Source organism: Calonectris borealis, chromosome 14 (assembly GCF_964195595.1).
Source record: "Calonectris borealis chromosome 14, bCalBor7.hap1.2, whole genome shotgun sequence".
In the NCBI taxonomy this organism is placed as follows: domain Eukaryota; kingdom Metazoa; phylum Chordata; class Aves; order Procellariiformes; family Procellariidae; genus Calonectris; species Calonectris borealis.
In genome coordinates this window covers 4,662,149-4,681,012 of record NC_134325.1, presented here as the reverse complement: position 1 = coordinate 4,681,012, position 18,864 = coordinate 4,662,149, and the positions used below count along the sequence as shown (strand labels likewise).

The 18,864-nt window shown below is 36.2% G+C and overlaps 1 protein-coding gene and 2 non-coding genes across 9 annotated transcripts in view; all 3 read left to right on the top strand.

Annotated features, from left to right (window-relative positions):
• Window positions 1-18,864, top strand: part of NAP1L4 (nucleosome assembly protein 1 like 4) — a 29,326-nt gene that overhangs the window by 5,979 nt on the left and 4,483 nt on the right. For 2 of the 7 annotated variants that reach the window (XM_075163030.1, XM_075163031.1), the window contains exons 5-16: window positions 1,085-1,184; window positions 2,138-2,279; window positions 2,374-2,460; window positions 4,032-4,157; window positions 4,907-4,978; window positions 8,797-8,936; window positions 10,937-11,082; window positions 12,688-12,710; window positions 13,366-13,485; window positions 13,772-13,801; window positions 15,157-15,213; window positions 16,384-16,421. In XM_075163030.1, coding sequence (XP_075019131.1) covers window positions 1,085-1,184; window positions 2,138-2,279; window positions 2,374-2,460; window positions 4,032-4,157; window positions 4,907-4,978; window positions 8,797-8,936; window positions 10,937-11,082; window positions 12,688-12,710; window positions 13,366-13,485; window positions 13,772-13,801; window positions 15,157-15,213; window positions 16,384-16,389 — 1,049 coding nt within the window. In that variant the 3' untranslated portion in view covers window positions 16,390-16,421. Of the gene's footprint in view, window positions 1-1,084; window positions 1,185-2,137; window positions 2,280-2,373; window positions 2,461-4,031; window positions 4,158-4,906; window positions 4,979-8,796; window positions 8,937-10,936; window positions 11,083-12,687; window positions 12,711-13,365; window positions 13,486-13,771; window positions 13,802-15,135; window positions 15,214-16,383; window positions 16,422-18,864 lie in introns of all 7 variants that reach the window. The other 5 variants (XM_075163027.1, XM_075163028.1, XR_012675716.1 and 2 more) reach the window with 4 other exon arrangements.
• Window positions 2,681-2,808, top strand: LOC142088469 (small nucleolar RNA SNORA54). Its single transcript, XR_012675850.1, has one exon. It is a non-coding gene; the product is annotated as a small nucleolar RNA SNORA54 (small nucleolar RNA).
• LOC142088470 (small nucleolar RNA SNORA54) lies at window positions 6,194-6,314 on the top strand. Its single transcript, XR_012675851.1, has one exon. It is a non-coding gene; the product is annotated as a small nucleolar RNA SNORA54 (small nucleolar RNA).

The following is an 18,864-nucleotide window of genomic DNA, read 5'->3' as shown; positions in this document are numbered from 1 at the left end:
TGAATAATGCTTTTCAAATTAATACTTCTGTGTGCAGAAAAGCTACAGTTCTGTTGTTATTAACCTGAATGCTCAAAATTGTAAGTTATAGTGAAATATGTTTCACATATGTGGTCACTGAATGTTCTTTAGGTCTCACTTACTACTTTTTTAAGAAAGCCTTTGTGACTGGCGGTTGGAAAACACATATAAACTGGTAGACACCATTTAATAATTCTTATAGTCAAGTTGGATTAAGAAAAACCAACCAAAAAAACCCCAAACAAACAACAAAAACAAACAAACAACACACAAACCCACCTATATGAAAGCTTCATCAAGTTAATGTGTGCTATGCAATTTATTGTTTTTTTAGTATCTGGGGAGAAGAGCGGTGAGAAAGAATGGAAAGATTTGAAAAGCAAATGTCTTCCCACTATGACCACCTGTGCGGTTTTTAGTAGGGATTTTTTAAGTCCTAACCAGAAGCATTTTAGGTCTGATCTCCCATAAAAATAATCTTCTGTGAACTGTTGTGATGACTGTTTGAGGAGTCTTACAGATTGTAAAAGTATCTTGATGTAAAAAATCAGTAGTTGTCAAGGAAATGGTTATAGTGCTATGCTGGTTTGTGGTACAGTACACAAAGTTTTCATCAGTTTTCTTCAGGAGTCAGAATAACTGGAAAACACTCTTACAAAATGTTTTAGAAGTATAATTCAGAGGTTCTCTTGCAAACTTATATGTGTCTTATAAGCTACACCTAATATAGAGGGAGGATAGAGAAACTCCTGTTTTGCACTTTCTTACATAAAAGGGAAGACAGGAAATTTGCTGATGTCATCAATGTACTACTTGCTTCTAAAAGCAAAGATCTGATATATTTGCAAAGAGAAAGGTGCGTTTTCTATCACTATCTAATTTTATCTTTCTGAAATCTGATCCTGAAGTAATTTTGCCTTAATTGTTAGTTAACTATAGTGGTGCTATTGAGATCTGGAAAATAGTGAGTATTTTTACTGTGACTGCTGTGAGACATACAGCATGAGAAAAGAGCTATAAATATATTCAGATTTGTTTTAAAAGTGGTTTTCTGTCTTCATAGAAAAGCTAGCAGACCAAGTGATGCAAAATCCACAGGTCCTGGCAGCTCTACAGGAACGTCTTGACAACACAGCGCTTACTCCTTCAAGTTACATTGAAACGTAAGTACAGGGCATAATAAAATTCTTGAAAGACTGAAAGCATAATAGAATGTTATTACTGTATAATTAAAGTAGGAAATTAGAGCAAATGATTCACTGAGAAAAATGGTTGACTTAAACCATGATTCATAGTGGCCTACTTCTGGAAGGAAGAGTCAAGTTTTCGTTTACTTACACAAAATTGCAAACAAGATTTTGTCCAGTTCAGTATTTTCCTTGGCTATTATTATTTTGGTTAGAAATAACGCCCTGCCTCTCCCCTTTTGTTTCCTTCGGTGACCCTTATTCTGTCAGCGTGTGCGCTGCGTTGTTTGATGATTTCTATAAGATTGCTGTCCAGGATGTAGTGGAAAGTTCAGGACCTGTAAATCCCTGGTTTGAAACTTAGTTTTATATTAACTGTAGAGTAGACTTAAACTTTAAAATTTTGTCTTTAGTAGATATTTTTAGTGCTTTTATTTCTTGACTGGGAATAGCTGGTAGACCTATTTTTTTTAAAAAAAAAAAATGCTGTAAAAAGTTCTTTTTACCTGACTATATATAAATGGTTAATGATTTAAAGTACATATAGGCAACGTGTACTTTTCTGAATATGACCCATGAATCAAAATGTTCCCCTGTAGAATGCACCGTTCTTGTTTTTCATAGATGGATCAGTACAACTCTAGTCTCAAAGTTTAGGTGTAAACAAAGGTACTATTTTCAGATCTCTGAACTGCACGGGGAGGGTGGTGGCCTCAGGGAATGGAACAGAAGATAACACCTTTGAGAAGAACTTGGGTAGGAGAGGATTCTTTCAACTTTTTGAAACAGGTTTTGAAGAAATACGTATGTTTGACATACGCAATTTTTAAATAAAAGGCTTTTAGTTATAAGCAGCCTATTTCACAGTGAAATGTTAAATAATGCTGAGGCAACTAACTTTTAACCTTAAAGAATTGTTTGTTTTTTAGTTTACCAAAAGCAGTGAAAAGAAGAATTGATGCCTTGAAACAGCTCCAGGTGAAATGTGCCCATATAGAAGCTAAATTCTATGAAGAAGTACATGATTTAGAGAGAAAATATGCAGCACTCTATCAACCCCTTTTTGATAAGGTGGGAAGATTATGTCTCCTTCTAGCTGAGTCAGTTCTGTTTGCATGTATGTAATTTTCCATCTTCAATTACATTCTTGATTTTTCTAACACAGAGAAGAGAATTTATTAATGGGGAAGCTGAACCCACAGATGCAGAGTCAGAATGGCACAGTGAAAATGAGGATGAAGAAAAACTAGCTGTGAGTACAAGCTGGGTTATGAACTATAGATATATTGGATTGTCAGAATTAATTCCTGTACAATGTTTTCCATTGAAAGACTCATTTTTTGGAAGTAAAGGTTTTATCAGTAATGTGCTCTTATGATGAATCACTGTTATGTCCAGTGAAAGCTTTTAAACTTTTAGTTTAGCCTTTTTTTCAAGTGTGTAACTTCAGTGAATTGAAAAGTTGCCTTTGTTTGCACTGTTCGTAACCTGTTAGCAGTATCTTTCTGATAATGGGTTCCATTCCAGTGCTACATGATACCCCAAGATAACAGAAGGCTGGCTGTTTGTCTGCCTGTCCCCTTTATTTTGGGGGACATAATTATCTTTCATTTCCATAAATACAGATTAGATATGTGTCACCTAGTCATAATACGGAATTGACCTAATAAAGTGTGTGCTGGCTAGTGGATTCCTACTTGTCTATTGAGTAGGAACTGTCTAGATCTAGGAGGGATAATATAATCTGTAGGCTGCCTTTTACTCTCCTGTCATCATTTTTGGAGATGTGTACTCATGGCTTGCTTCTTTTTCTCAGAGAAGTGACCTACTTACAATGCTGTGTTTGCCATTCTGTCAGGTTTTCTTTGCAATTTTTCCTTGGCCCGTTTTCCTTCAGTTTCCTTTGGATACTGTATGCAAAGCAAATTGTTCTCTTTGTTTTACTGATCTCATGAGATTTAGTGTGACACAGTACTCCATGTGCATAAGCAAAAAAGGTTTGTTTGGCTTTGTGTAAATACAGCATTGACAGGCCATATTCCATGCAATTACAAGATCAGGAACATGTCTAGATGGCAAGTAAACTGCTGCTTCATATTCTTGGCTAGTCATAACCCAAGTAGCTGCTGTTCAGAAGATCTTAAATATTTGCTGCTATCTAGTGGTGTAAAAGGAAAGGTGCAATACAACTTAATTCAGACTGCAAATTTCCTTTTTTTGGGGGATGGAGAAGTGACTTAGTCATTCTTCTTTTTTATAACATTTGACATCAGTTGTGTGTAGGGAATACTGTATCACAAAAGATTAATAATTAAAGACTGTAATAATGAAAAATAACTATGAAAACCAACTTTACCAATTATTCTGCAAAATTGGGAAGCTAAAACAGTATTTCAAAGGGCAAAGTTAAATTTTAAATTTTTAGATGAAACACTCTAAATGGCACATGAAGCTACAGGAATGAGATTAGTAGAAAAAGAGAAATGTATTTATATTTTTTTCTGTTTGTAGAAGAACAGAAATGTGTTTCAACTATTTCTGTTTGTCAAGTCAGTGAAACTGTCACTCGGTCTATTTAGTCTTTGTCCGGAAGAATTCCAAACGAGTTGAAAGTAAATCTGAATTAAATGTGTATATGTTTAGTTGTGTAAATAAACCTTGTGTCTCTTAACTTCATTTACAGAGGAAAAACAACGTAAATTTTAAATGGTCCTTAAACACAGCTTCAGAGATGACAAATGTTTTGTACATCTACGTCTGTTTATTAAATATATTAAGAAGTCGAGATTTCATTTCTTAAATGTTTCTATATTTGTTTCACAGGGAGACCTGAAAAACGTAGTGGTAATAGAAGAAAAAGCGGAAGCAGAAGAGACAAACGTCAAAGGAATTCCAGACTTCTGGTTTACTATCTTTAGGAATGTAGATATGCTAAGTGAATTAGTACAAGTAAGTTTCTCCTCCGAAAAGAATAACTTCTGTCGTGTTAAATGAATTGCTACTTTTTCCAATTAATAGTGAGTGCTTGTGGAATGTGTGTGAGACACCAAATCTTTGAGTCTTCAGAATTCTTAATATTATTCCTGAAGATGCTTGAAAGGCTAATGATGGCCAAGCAGAACAGCTGACCCAAACTGCTAAACACTATGTGAATTGTTTAAGAAATGATCTTGTAACAACCTTTGTAGGTACTAAATGCAAGTTTATGTGCTGCTTACAACAGTTGTTCCCCTGTAGTTTTGTTAATTTAGTCCATAAAGGATTATTTTTGCAAGGATATTATAAGCATACCCATGGATTGGTTGAATTTGTGTTAAATAGCTTATGTAGTTTTGCCCTCAGTTACATTAATTGCTTTTAATGCTGTTAAGGAAGAATTCCCTGAAGCGTATCTTTCTCTGAATCTCACCAGCAATAAATATCCTGAATGAAGTTATTTTCAGTAACATTCATGCAGCCTAACATGGTAGCAGCTTTATTTACTGAAGACGAGGCCTAGTGATTAAGAATTTGGCACGTGGTATTTGCAACTACGATTGAGAAATTTGGATCCAAATCTGAACTTTAGCTGAAATCGTGGAATAATTACAAGGTTTGGTTCATTCTTAGGAACAGGTTGAACAAGCAAGCTAGGTTAAAATTTTGTTCTAAATATTGCCTGCTGAATAGGAATTTTTTTTTTTTTCCTCCCTTCTTAGGAATATGATGAACCAATCTTGAAACATCTGCAGGATATTAAAGTTAAGTTTTCTGAACCCGGACAACCTATGGTGAGTTTTCTGTCATGGTTTCTCATGAAGATTGTAGTAATGAAGTGAACAGCATTTCAAAATTTTCATTCCATTCTCTTTGGCTGGAATGTGTGTGTGGGGTTTCTTTCCAGGCTAATATCTTGATGCTTTGCCTTTTAAAGATTTATCTTCAGTTTTCCTGACCCTTTGCTCTTTCATCCTTAGCCTGGACATCTCTGACATCATTGTAGATTAAAATTTTGGCTCAATTCTGTCTACTTTTCACTTTCTTCTTCTCTCTCAAATTCCAAATTCACTACTCTTACTAATAAAGTTACATGGCTGCTTTTGGTTTGAAAATGAATTGTGGAAAAAATTCTGGGTGCTACTTACTATATTGAATATTTCATCAAAAGAAGAGATGTGACTTAGTAATATTAATCAGAAACAGTGATGATGGATACTGTGCCTATTGAAAAGGATAGAAGAATATATTAGATCGTCTTTTAAAAGTGTACCTAATGACTAATTTTTAAAATACAACTTTGCTTTTTTTTTGGAAATTGTTTTCTTGTTTAAGTTCAGTGTACAGAAAGAGATACTGTGTTTGTTGAAAAGTTGTTCTGTTGCTTATTTAATTCATGCAGACTATACTTATTCCTTGAACTCGTTTTGAGGGGGAGGCAGGAAGAAGGATGGGATTTGAGCCTACACATCCTTTCTTTAAACTCCATCCTTGTCGCCTTTTCTTTACGTTTGGTATTTTTTGTTTTGTCTTGTGGAGTTACAGTTTTCTGACAAAGTCTAAAATAAATGCGAGAAATTCTTCATTCAAGATTCACGTAAGAAAGATGGAAGGACTTTCTCAAAATACCTTTTAAAGGTTAATAACAGCTGAAGCAAAGTTTTCTAGTCGTCATTGTCTTTCTCCTACTAGTACCAAAACACTTGAGCTGATAATCGGCAAGGGAAGTGGTAAGGGCAGAGAAAAATTGGAATTAAGTTCCTAAATACTGCTAGGGCTGAAGGAGAGGGTATGAGTTTTATGAAGAAAATGAATTGTTAAAGCACAAAGTAAAGTGTTCTAAGAAGTTGGTGTTTTTTATCTTGAAGCATATCTATTCAGTGGCATTTGGATGATTTGGGAATAGTTGTTTTCGCCTACAGCATTTTTGTGTTCTCATTCAGCTTTGTTTTACAGTACCTTAAATTGAAGAACTGCTCTTAAAACATCAGTGGAGTTTTTATCTTGTCTTGCACTGTTCGTAACCTCTTGACAGCATATTTCTGTGAATAGGTTCCATTCCAGTGCTACATGAAATCCAATAATGGAAGGCTGACAAATTCCATGTCCCTTCTGTATTTGGAGACAAAAGTATGCATTCCTAACTGCTTGAGTGAAACCTGTTATACAGTTGTGCCTGACTGTCTTGTCTGAAATTCTCTGGCTATTGAAAATTGGTGCAGCAGTGGTAGCTTTGTACTGTAAAAAGTTCACATAACCAGTGTGTAATAAACACACTAATTCTGCTGGGGGTTAGGTTTTGCCGCTGAAAGAAATACGTGATAGTTAGGAATTTTCTGATTTACCATTGACCCGAAGTAATTAACTGTAGTTATGGTCCTCCAAAAGTAGATTTACCTGGCTACAGTAGTGGTGCTTCAAAGTTCTGTTTGCTAAAGCCTGTATATATAAACTTTTGTCTGTATGAAGCATAAGCGATTCCCTTACTATTTGCTTTTATTTATTTATAATCATGTGAATAAACTTAAATATGTTTGTATAAAAATAATTTCTACTTAAATATCTATTTGGACATCAGGATCCTTAGCTAGCATATTCAGACCTGGATGATGCATCTGGGTGTAACTTAAGTACCTTAAAATAAGGAAGTTCTCTTTTTTTTTTTTTTAACTTCATGAGAACATCTCACACTGCAGGGAAAAATCTAGAAATACATGCTACAAAGGTAAGCTGATATCAAAAGCAAAGATGTCCAAATAAAGACTACTGAAAAGGTTATTACAACACTTCAAATAGTATGTGAAACTTGAAGCTTCTTATTGTCTCCTGGTTAGCAGGTATAGAATGAAATACTGAAATGCAGTCTCTGCAGATATTTTTGTCTTGCTAGTCCTTGGGATCTTGCATGCTAAGTAGTGCCACTGGTTACCTATTTATAACACCAGTGATGATTTGTGGGATTATTTGGGTATGAGTGTTCGTCACTGGTAGTGGATAAGCTAAGACTGAAACTCTTCCCCTGAGCATGTTTGCCAGAGTTTGCCTTAGCTGAAGACACCCTCCAAACCATATTAGCTGTCTCCAATTGCTTTAGAATGGAAGTAAAACTGAAATAGGCTATGTGAAGCCAACACAGATACTCCAGTGCACCTCTGGTTCCCAGTGGCTTCCTTCCCTTAAACTGTGAGCATGTGAGTTGGGAAGGCTGCTGTTGCCACCAGTCTCCCATCACTCCTTGACCACTATCTTTCCAGATTTCAGTCATGTGAGGAGATTCATGGGGTCTTAGAAACACGAAAGGGCCTTTGGGAGGTGAGTGAGGGATAAATACCTTTGATGAACATGCTGTTGTCCCCAGGGTTATTTATCCTGTCTGCACGTGGTGGGCCTTCAGAAAGAGAGGATGTCAGGGCAGACTTGGGTGATAACAGACCATTTTCTGGCCTAAGTCTGAAGAGTGCCTGGGGAATATTTAAGGCTGGTGTTTTCGGCAATTATCTAATCTGTTTTGTATGCACACTAGGTCTAGTCCTTATGGCGCATTGCTGGGGTAAATAAAATAGTTAAGGTAACTGTTACGCATGCTCTGGCTGTGCAGTAGGTATGGTGATGTTGGGATTTTTGACTTTCAGCCCTTCTGTGTTGTTGAACTGACCTGCAGACGTTTTTCCCCTTAAAGTAACTAAAGCAATGCTGCTGAAAACCTTTATTGTTTCCCCTGTTCCAAGGCAGTTTGAGTTTTATTTTACTTTTAAGTAGTTCATAGTTGATTGTGAATGCAAAGTGGGCATATGTAGCATTGTGCAAGCAGTTTTTGAAAGCTTTACAGATTTGAAAAATGATGCATTGTGTATGCTGCAGTTTTCCATAATTGGAGCCTTTTGTTCTCCATGTGAGAAACTGAATTTCTGCAAACAATTTTCAGGTGCCACAGGAGGCTCAAACATAAGCAGAAACACCTGCTTCAGGCTGTAACCTGTTAAGACATGTATAATCTTAGGCTTCAGTTTATGAAGTCGGTGTTCTTTTACGGGATTTTCTATTATCATATGGAAAAAACCCCTCTGGTTCATGGTGGAACGCACTGTTTAAATACAGACTCCTGTATTTAAAATCTAAAATTTTTTTAATTAGAAATAAAGTCTGTTTCAGTCTCTTAAGATCATGACATTGAATGATCAGAGTGGGGCGAGTAACAGAACCTGATGGTGTTACTCTGATGTCAGAATGACCTCAGAATAACAACTTCATCATCCCTAGTCAAAGGATGATGACTAGGCTTCCATAAAAAATGAAACAAAGACTTTTCTCAAAGTACTTATTTATAAGGTTGCTTTTAAGACAGCAGTTCTATATGTAAAGATGAATTAAATGTAGTAATTACTTGATTATAATTTGAATGTTAATACTAGCCAAGGTTGTTCTAGCTTCCTGCACGTTCAGAATTGGTTGACATTCTTCATTTCCTGCTTCTGCTGTAGTTTGAAAGATATGTTTGCCACCAAATTCTTATTTTTTCCTGTATTCAGAGTTTGATTAATGGTAATTCTATACACTATTTCAAAGATAAAAATCAGTGGTAACATAAAATTATAATGAAACTTTCTTCCAGTCTTTCTCATTAGAGTTCCACTTTGGGCCCAATGACTACTTTTCTAATTCAGTCTTGACAAAAACATACAAGATGAAGTCGGAGCCAGACAAGACAGATCCCTTTTCATTTGAAGGACCTGAAATAGTTGATTGTGAGGGGTAAGGAAAACTTGACATTAAAAAAACCTTCTGAAGTAATATTTTCCAGATGCTGTTTTCTCTTACTGTGATAATGATTAATGAAGATAAACTAAAGTTTTTGCTGGCTTAAAAACTGGGAATGTTTGTAGGGATGATGATGATGATCTTAGCCTCAGCATGCAGAAGTAACAGATACGTAGATGTGGATACGTTTTAACATAGTGTGCATTTTAAACCTTACACCTTTCAAATTTAATAGATTACTAATGAGGTAACAAGCCTTTTATTTCCAGGTAACTGGGTAAATTCACTTTCGTCATTACATTTCATAGACTCCCATCCTCGGTCTGATAAGTAGCCTTAGACTCTCTTGGACTCTTGCTCATCTCAGTAATTTTTATTCCAGCAGTACTTTTGAATCTGGCAGGAATTGGTCATATGTATGATCTGTTCTTTCAGCCTGTTTTGAGGCTGGAACATACCGGCCATGCAGTTTGGTTCTGGCAGTTGTGGCTCATGCAGCAATTTTTTTGGCAAAATGTGTTCAGAAACCGACCTTGGGATGGTGAATTCTCATCTCTGTTCTGGAAGTCTAGTGAGTTGGACACGACATTAGAGTTTTTCTTTGGGAAAAGATCGTTCTCTCTAAGTTAACCTTTTCCCATCAGTGATCTCTGCTCTATAACCGATGTTCAGTGCCACACCAGAGTAGAGCTGACACAACTGGAAAATGTTTTTGTACCTTATTTTTCTTAGCTTCCTCGGTGTTTTTTCTGTTGTGTGTTTTTTTGGTTCCCCTTCTTCCCCCCCGCCCCCGAAGGATGTGGTTTTGGTGGGAGGGGTTTTTTTTGTTTGTCATTGGTTTTGTTTTTGTTTTTTTTTTTTTTTTTTAAACTAATACTTAAGAAATGCCAAATACTTGGTTTCTTGAAGGTACCCTGACAACCTCAAAACTTTTTGGCTTTCAGTGCTACATGTTGGCTTTTGAATTGAGTATTTGCCCACAGTGAGGCAAAACGTCTACTTGCATGTTTAGTGAAAGTGCCTAAATAAAAGACTAGTCCATTTTGAAGAAAACTTTAATTAGAGCAAAATGTTTTCTGTTTAAGTCTTACGGAGGAATCCCTTTCTAAAATTGCTGGTATGTCAAAACTTTGATTTCAGTTCATGTTTCCTGACGAAGGTTATAGATACTGGAATAAGTTGAGCAGGAAAACATTTCTGTGACTTTTCTTGCAGGTTAACTATAAAACTGTTGACTTTGACCATTTATCTATAGGACAAGATATTTTGAGACACTTAAGGGTTACTGTGACACCATTATTTCCATTAGAAGAGAACAAGCTGTGTATACCACTCATTCTTTGCCATGTGCGGTTTTGGGTAAAACTATAGGTGGATGAAGAGAGACTTAATTGAGATGAAAGTGTCTGTTTGCACAGTAGCAGAAAGGAACTGAAAAGTAAGCTCTTTCTAGCTTGCTGTACTTGACTGCCAAGTCAGTCTGAGCACTGCTCTTTGGAGAACTAAAATGTGCCTCTCCCTGGTCACTCTTTGTGCATTTATTTTTAGGGTAACTGGACACTGCCTTGGCCTGTAGTGAGAGGACGTAACGTATTGTTTTCTACTGGTCCGACCGTTGGAAGAATAATTCTCAACTGTTGAGATTTTTCTGGAATAGCTTAATCATGTCCTTGGTTACAAAACTCCAGTAGTTGGGGCAAAGAGGTATTAAAGTATGGGTGAGGTGGGGACAGTGATTACTCTGAGAAGACGAACTGTTTAGTTTTTTCATTTAGGGAAATATTTGATATGTCCAACATACCTGTAGTCTCTAGCACTACGATGCATCTACTTGACATCTTGTCAAGTAGATTCAGTTGCCAGTGTGTGTAAAACTGGCTTTATCTAGTGAATGATAAGCCATTTTTGCCTTGATGTTTGTTGCTCTGACGCTCAGTTCCTTATTTTCACCGATGTCTTGTGTTAAAATGCTCTTTCCCATGTGTTGTCTCTAGGTGTACTATTGACTGGAAGAAGGGAAAAAATGTTACAGTTAAAACAATCAAGAAAAAACAGAAACACAAGGGTCGAGGCACAGTTCGGACAATTACTAAACAAGTACCTAATGATTCTTTTTTTAACTTCTTCAGCCCAATAAAGGGTAAGCTTGGAAATTGAGAATTCAGGATTCTTAAAATATGTTGTGTTTTATTTATATGTATTTGTATTTATACGGCTTAAATCTGTACAAACTATTTATGCTGCTGCATTGTAAACTTTCTTCTTACTAGAGGAAGGTAGCAAACTGCAGCTCATCCAAACAGATCATTTCGTTCTGACACTACTCTGTAGAACTTGGCCATTAGGTGTGCTGTGTAAACAGGATTCATAGTATGGAAAGAGTCTCATGTAGAATTTCCTAAAGAAGTTGACTTGTTTTACCACAGGATGGCTCCATGCATCAATTTGAGGTTTTTAACATGCGAAAGAAATCTCTTCCAGTGTTGGTCACGTTCTAGCATATCGGTTTCATTTAAACCTTTGTGTTAAGTGACGGAACTTCCTGTGGTTTCTTCTGTGATTAGTGATCCCTAATGCTCCATACATACCTTCCTAGTTTTCCTAGTTATCTAATGTTAGATGTGTACTCACGTATTTAGAACAATTTAGATGGATTCCAAAAACATTATTTCTTCTTGATACATCTCCCATTGTACTCTTTTTTTTTTTTTTCCTTCCCCAAACATGGATGGAAGAAGCAGTTTCCTTTGGACTTCAGAGATATACTGAACAAAATGGACATTAGTTCTTGATTCAGTCGTGGGCTATTATGAACTACCTGTCCCTTCTAAATACCACTGCAAATCCCTGTGTACATGGGGATAAAAAACAAGTGATAAGTATTTCCAAAATTGGAGTTTGTTTGGTACAGAAATGTCCTTTAAGTTAAACAACTTTTTTTTTTTTTTGTTACAAGTAGTTGCTGCTTGCAGAAAGGGATGGAGATTTGTTTGCGTCATGATGGTTTTATATTGTTTTTTTTAAAATACTTAAAGGACATACTCTGGAGGTAGCTGTAAGGCTATGACATCTGCTGGCAGTTGATAGTTGCATTTTCAACTTGAGAACAGACTGACCCAAACTGTCACTTTCACAGTAGGATCACGGTACCATGGCACCTGAGTAGAGGAGGGGGGAATCTGTTTTTTTGTTGTTGTTGGGTTTTGGTTGTTTTGTTTTTTTTTTTTAAAACAAACAAAATACCCCCTCCCTGTTCCTTATTGGTTACAGTAACAGGCCTCTTAGCAATGCTTTGCAAATTCATGACAAAATGTTAATCTACTTGGTAGCATCTGTGTTTGGGGAGAGGAGAGGGTTTGTAGTGCTCGAGCAAAATAAAGTTATTGTAATTACAGCATTAATATAGAAACAAAATGTGTTGCTCTTTTAGGGGAGAAATGTGATCTGCGTGTCTTCGGAACCCATCTTTGTAGAAAAAGTATTTCCTCTGCAAAAAATCTTTGACATCAAAATGGCAGCTTTGATGCTCTTATTACAGCACATAAAATTCTTGCAAGTGCAATTTCTGTGGGATAAATCTGAATTGTCTTTAAAGGTTTAATAGTTAGCTTCTGAAGACTTTATAAACCCCAGTGTTTTCTGGTATGAGAAGGCCTTTATTTATGCTGTATTTTGTCATCTTGAATATTGATGTGGACTAGACTATACAAACTCTTCTTAAATTTACTGTCTTTTCTTTTTGCAGTATCTGGTGATGGAGAGTCATTGGTAAGTCTACATTTATGAAATTGCACAATTGTTCTTTGCCATATCTTTTTTGCTAAACATCTCGATAGTGACTATTTGGGTTCTTTTTATTAAGTTCTGTATATTTTTATTGTTATTTTTGCCAACTTTGACAAAAGTTGAGCTTCATCTTGACAAAATGAAAGATACTGTTGACTTCTCCAAGTAATCCATTGACATTTTGCTGTTACACATCTTGCTGATCCGATACATCTATAACGATCACTGTTGAGAAGAGGTTGTTGTTTTCTCTAGCCACTCAGCACTACTGCGTGGCTGATACCTGATTATTTTTAAAAATCAATCTGAAGCAGTCTGAACAATTCTGTAACGTCAGGTGTCAGAACCAGCAAAGTCTGTATGAGCCTGTTTAATAGAAGGTGTTTCAGCAGGCCAGTAGCCTGTATGTAGAAAGTAGGAAACTTTTAAAATAAATCTCAATTCTGCAAATCTGGATTTAGACTTGTAATATTTCTTTTTTTGTTACAAAGTTACGTATACTGGAAGTACCTGTGACTTGAAGGTTGATGTTGATGACAGTGTGACGTTTCTCAAACACGTAACTTTGAAATATTTTTGTTTGCTCCTCTGTAGCATCACATTTTTAGTAGAAAAATCAAACCACCTTGCTTTACAGGATGAAGATTCAGAGTTTACTTTAGCAGCAGATTTTGAGATCGGACACTTCTTCCGTGAAAGGATAGTCCCTCGTGCTGTGCTTTATTTCACTGGGGAAGCTATAGAGGATGATGATAACGTATGTATGCTATCAGCATTTTGTTTATTCGTCACCATGTAGAAGAAACATTCTTTTCTGATCAAACTAGTATGTGGTATTAATTACATGAGAATACAAAAAACCTGAAGAGATTCCTATTTCTTGGGAATAGGGAAGAATTATTCGACTTGCTATGAGTTGTTAATCCTTGCTTCTGGAAGGGGCTTAGTTTCAGTTACTGTGTTTGAATATGCTAGACCTATTACTGCAGAAGATTTTATGCAAATGTTAGCAGAGCTAATAAAACCTTGGGTTTGTTTTTCAGTTTGAAGAAGGTGAAGAAGGTGAAGAGGAGGTGAGATGCATACTGTATCTTTTATAGATAACTGATTACCTACTGCATTCTAGTTCCAGAAATAGTCCTATATGGAGCAGAAAATAGTTGTTCATAAATGCTCTTGTGTATGATACTTCTTTCCAAAAGAGTTCAGCATTCCTGACTTACAAAATCTATGGCTGTTTTTCCTCTTCACAAAAGTACTTTCTGCAAGAACAATTGTCCAGTTTTTTTCTAGTATTTTAAAAGCTGCTTTCTGACATGAGTCAAAAATTAAAGACAAGTTTTTTTTTTTCCTTGAGTGCTGCATGATAAGAACCTTCAGTCTTATTTTTAAATATCTGTTACTTAGGCGGTAGTGGAATTCAGCGGTCAGCTTCTAGTTGTCATAAGCTTGAAGGCTGGGCCTTGCTAAATGTAAAGTAAAAAAGGGAGAGCGAGCAACTGCTCAGGATAAAGGCTTAACTTAGGCTGGAATTTCTAGTATACCAAGAGCTCCGGCCCGTTTACGGTGGTGTTGTGTGAATACAAACAGAGTGTAAAAGGCTTTGCGCAAAACCACTAAACGATACCACACGTAAATATCCTTTACAGATAATTATATCTTTATTTTACTGCTTTTACTGTGGTGTTCTTGCTAATTGGTTAAAGGTAGATACCTGACTGTCATCAAGTTCACCATAGTAGAGTACATCAGAAGTTACTGAGCTGGTGGTCTGATGTGAGTTGGCAGCCTTCAGCATGCAGTCTCTTTTCTGTCTTTGCAAGTTGCAATGCAGACTTCTGGGCTTAGGCTGTTGAATGACTAAACATTTTCTTTCTTATTTTTATTTTTTAAGCTGGGTCTCGATAGAAGTGTATGTGTATTTTTAATCTGTCTCGAGTGCCAGATGTTATTACTTGGATGTAGGCGTGTGTACAACAGAGTGTGAAAATACTGCAAAATACTGTGCAGGAATACATAGCGTGTCCACAGTAATCCAAATAAACAGAGACTCTTTGGAAGGAGGTCAAAACAAAGAACAAAATTAGACATACATACTTATTACCAGAACTGTAAAATTCCAAATAATTTTTGGTCAGGTATAAGTTAAAAAATTGCTGGGAGACTGCAGCAGCTTATGTAGGAAGATTGCCTTAAGCCATGCTGAATCTTTTAAATCTATGTTTTAAATCTTCTTTTAAAGATTTTGCTTCAAGATTTTGAAGATGCTGAATTCTTTTAAGTTAGCCCAAGTAGTTTTAATGTTGACATCTAAAAGACTCTGGAATACAGTAGTAATATAATTTGCTGTTTTGTTTTTTCTCCATTACAAAAAGTTGCCCTTTTAACCTGTTTTAATTTCTGTTAGTTTATCTCTATTTTGTCATAGGAGTTGGAGGGGGAAGAGGAGGGAGAAGAAGAGGAAGACGCAGAGAGTGATCCTAAGGTAGGGATTTTTGTGTGCTTAGTCATAACGCAGACTATAATCATGAGCAATGTAACTAAGTTTATAATAGTTTATGAAAAGATTAATAAATTATTAAAAAACAAAACCCACCCTAGCTTCTGACAGAAATGTTTTCATCATCTTCAGCACTCAAATTGCTCTTAAAAGAAAAGTTAATGTTTCCGTAAACTGAGAAAATGTAGGTTTTGTCTTCCAACCTGCACCAAGAAAAAGATAATTTCCAAACTGTGTGCCTTTACTTCTTAATGGTATCTCTGTATAATAATGATATATATTTTTCCCTTAGAAAGGTCTTATTTCAAATATTCTGTGGCTGGACTTCAACTTAGAATTAGTCTGACAAGTCTCAACTAGCTTGTTTATTTATTTTCTGGTTTTTTAGAATTGTTCTTTTTGGTTGTCCTGATGGCTGCAGGTTAGACTCCATATGTCTGTACTCAGCTAGAAATCAAAAAAAGTTAGTCCCCAACTTTGAATTTTAAACTTTACGAGACCTGGCTTAAAATTCAGCCTTAAGGGTTAGTGCTTCTTCTGATAGGTATTTTTCAGTCCTTCAGTCATGGTAAAGTTAATGCTTACATTTAGTGAAGCTGAGGCAGTGATGACAGACTTGCGTTCATTTAGTTCTTAAAACGTCAGCTTTTAATTTTTTGTAAAGGCACAGATGAAAAAGTGACAGGCATGCAAAACTGCTTGATCTTTGGATGAAAGTCTTAACAGCAGCTTAACAAGTCACTCTTCTGACATAGAGTTTTATATACATAATCGTATCACTAGTGAATGCTTTTTCTCACCAAATCAAGAATTGAGCTTGTTTTTCTTTAATGAGAAATACTGTATACTAAAGAAAGTCTGTCTTATAGAAAGATGGATCAAACAGGATTAGAGTGGCAGAAATGAGTGTTCTGCAGGTCAAAATGCAGTGGTGTACCTGTAATGGGAAAAAGCGGGACAGCTGAGAAACAAAATGTTAGTTCTGAGTCAAAGTATGTTTGTGCTAAGTATCAAATATCCTTTTAAAGGATTTGGTATTCTGTAGGAAAAAAGCTTAAGGTATCTTGGAAGGTTATAGTTGTTGCCTCCTGTATTATTTTGTACATTTCACTTTTCATTCATGCTGACAGTTCCTTTCAATTTTTTCCCATTTAGGTGTAATTTAAGTCTGTTTATCATTCATACATTTCTAGGTAAGGTGGAATTCCATTCATACCTAACTTCCAAGAGTCCCATTTGTAGCCATGCAATGTGGTTTGTTTTCTAGGGTTTTCTGGTTTGTTTTTTGGTTTTTTTTCCTTGTATGGGGAAAAGAAATGGGGGAGTGGTGACTTCAGAGTTTAGGTCTTATTAGTAAAAAATAGAAGGAAATGTGTATAGAGATGAATGCCTTTAAATCATATAATTAAATTAGATTTTTCAGAATGACCTCTCTGCCTTCCTGGTACAACTTCTGCTTTGGTTTTGTGGCAGTCAAACTGTATTTTATATACACATGATAAAAGATACTGAGACTTGTCAGACTTTATTTTTTCCTTGTTTCTGATTTGATGTTGCATCTCTTGACTGTTTCTAGTGTACTTGCAAATTATTTCTCAAATATCTCCTTTGCTCTTCTTGAGAACTCTTGTAAGTCATCAGCTTGCTTAGTATGTCTTTTCCAACATTATTCTTATTTATGCTGCTTGGCAAAGGCAGTCAGTCACTCTTAGAGACCTTTTCTTGAGCTCATGATTCTGAACAGGTATTGCTCTCCTGCTCATCTGTCTCTTTATTTAAAAGAAGGGAAAAAAAAAAAGGTTCCTTCTGTAGTATACTGTCATCTTTCACCCTTCATCCCATGCCTCATAGAGAACAATGCTTGCAACAGGCTTCATACAAGCCTAAAACACAGGGGGAAAAAGTATCTTCCCCCCCCCCCCCCTTTGGTTACTTAGGAGAAGCTGTAATCTTTCTATAATAATAGAACATTATCTATTCTCTGTATAGATAATGCCCTTCTTTGCCTTTCTTAAAATCAAAATTGAGCTGTGTTTTTGTTTTCATTTTGTTTTTTTTATTTTATTTCCAATCTGATATGCTCTGAGAAGCCAGCCACCCTGCCTCAAAATACTTGCACTGTTTATTCACCCACAATAGTAGAACATCCATTTGTCACTACAGTTTATATGTTGTCCTGCTGCAACCTGTTACACAGCTGTCTTCCCTTCTTACAATTAAAAAATTGTCAGCCACTGGCTTTAGTTTTTCAAGTCAACTTGGAATTCTGTTTTTAGTCTTGTAAGACTCATACCCCTGATCCTGTTTTCCATTCCTTCTTCTGTCCATCCCATTTTCTGGTCCTGTTTCTTCCTGTCCCCTGCCCCTCTTTGCCTTTCAGTTCTGCCCCGCCCCCTCCCCCCCCGCTTTTCTTATATCTGGAATAGTTTTCCTGTACACAAAAAAATAGTTGTTCTTTGGTTTGTTTTCCTTTCAAATCCAATTTCTCTCTTCAGTCATTTCCATATTACCTCCTCCTTTATTGTCATATTACATTTGCTACATAAATGTCAACACTTTCTGCTTTGTTAGCTTTTCCTCCTTCCTTCCTCTCACTCCTGTCAATTTTAAGTACGTTTGAGTTGTTCAGTTAGAACCAGTTCATTATCATCTCTTACACAAAGCACTTATGCTTTATATAAGTTGTGGCTTTGGAAGACTAAACAGATAATTTGAAGTAGTTTCAGAAGATGCTACGAAAACAGATAATGTAGCTTGTTTTGTCTAGTATATTTTTATATGTGCTTGCATGCTCTGTTCCTTTAGCTGCCTTTATTTCACATTATGGACACTAAGCTTGAAAAGAGAAGTAGCTGACGAGGTAATATAGCATGCTGTCTTGAATTATGAACTAAAAAGCTGTTGTGGGGAGAGACTGCTCGTGCTTCAAGGTGCTTAGTCTATCTTTTAAGTAACAGTGGCAGAAGGGCCTGTATGCAGCCAATTCATTTTCAGAACCTTTGAAGCATTCTGTCCGGTTGTGGAGGAGGCAGTTCAGCCCACTTGCTTGCTTAGCTCCAATTAGCTCTGAGTTTACTTCCTGTGATATCCTTGCTTTTTCTCATTCAATAGCATAGATCAGAAAGTGAACAGAGATAAGGTTTAGCTTTAGGACCCCCTAACTGGACTATTTCATGGTAGGACATTTGAAATATTGGAAGGCTTTAGTGCCTACTGCCTGCATTGATCCCATTGTTGGCAGCAAAGTCTGTTTGGGAGTCAGATGGGATCTTGACGGGCTGCCTGTGCTACTTTAGCGGATGGGAAGCTTCCCAAAAAGTGATTTGTAAAAGTAAGGAGGTAAAGGCTCGATTGCTCTTTGAATCACCTAGGAATGTGTCCTGCCTAATCTGTTTAAACACTGAAGATGAATAGAAATTCAGTGTCTCTTTCAGCAGTAACTTTATGTGAAAAAGATCTGGTTTGAAAGGATTAAATTGCTAAGATAAATGGCATGGATACTTTGGACTTATGCCCCCATCCTCTAGGACACCAGATTAGTTGGGTGGGTAGAAGCAGTGGGCTGTGTGTATGAAAGTCATGAAAGCAGTATTACTTCAGACCTATTTTTCTTCTCCATTTTAGCCCTATGATCCT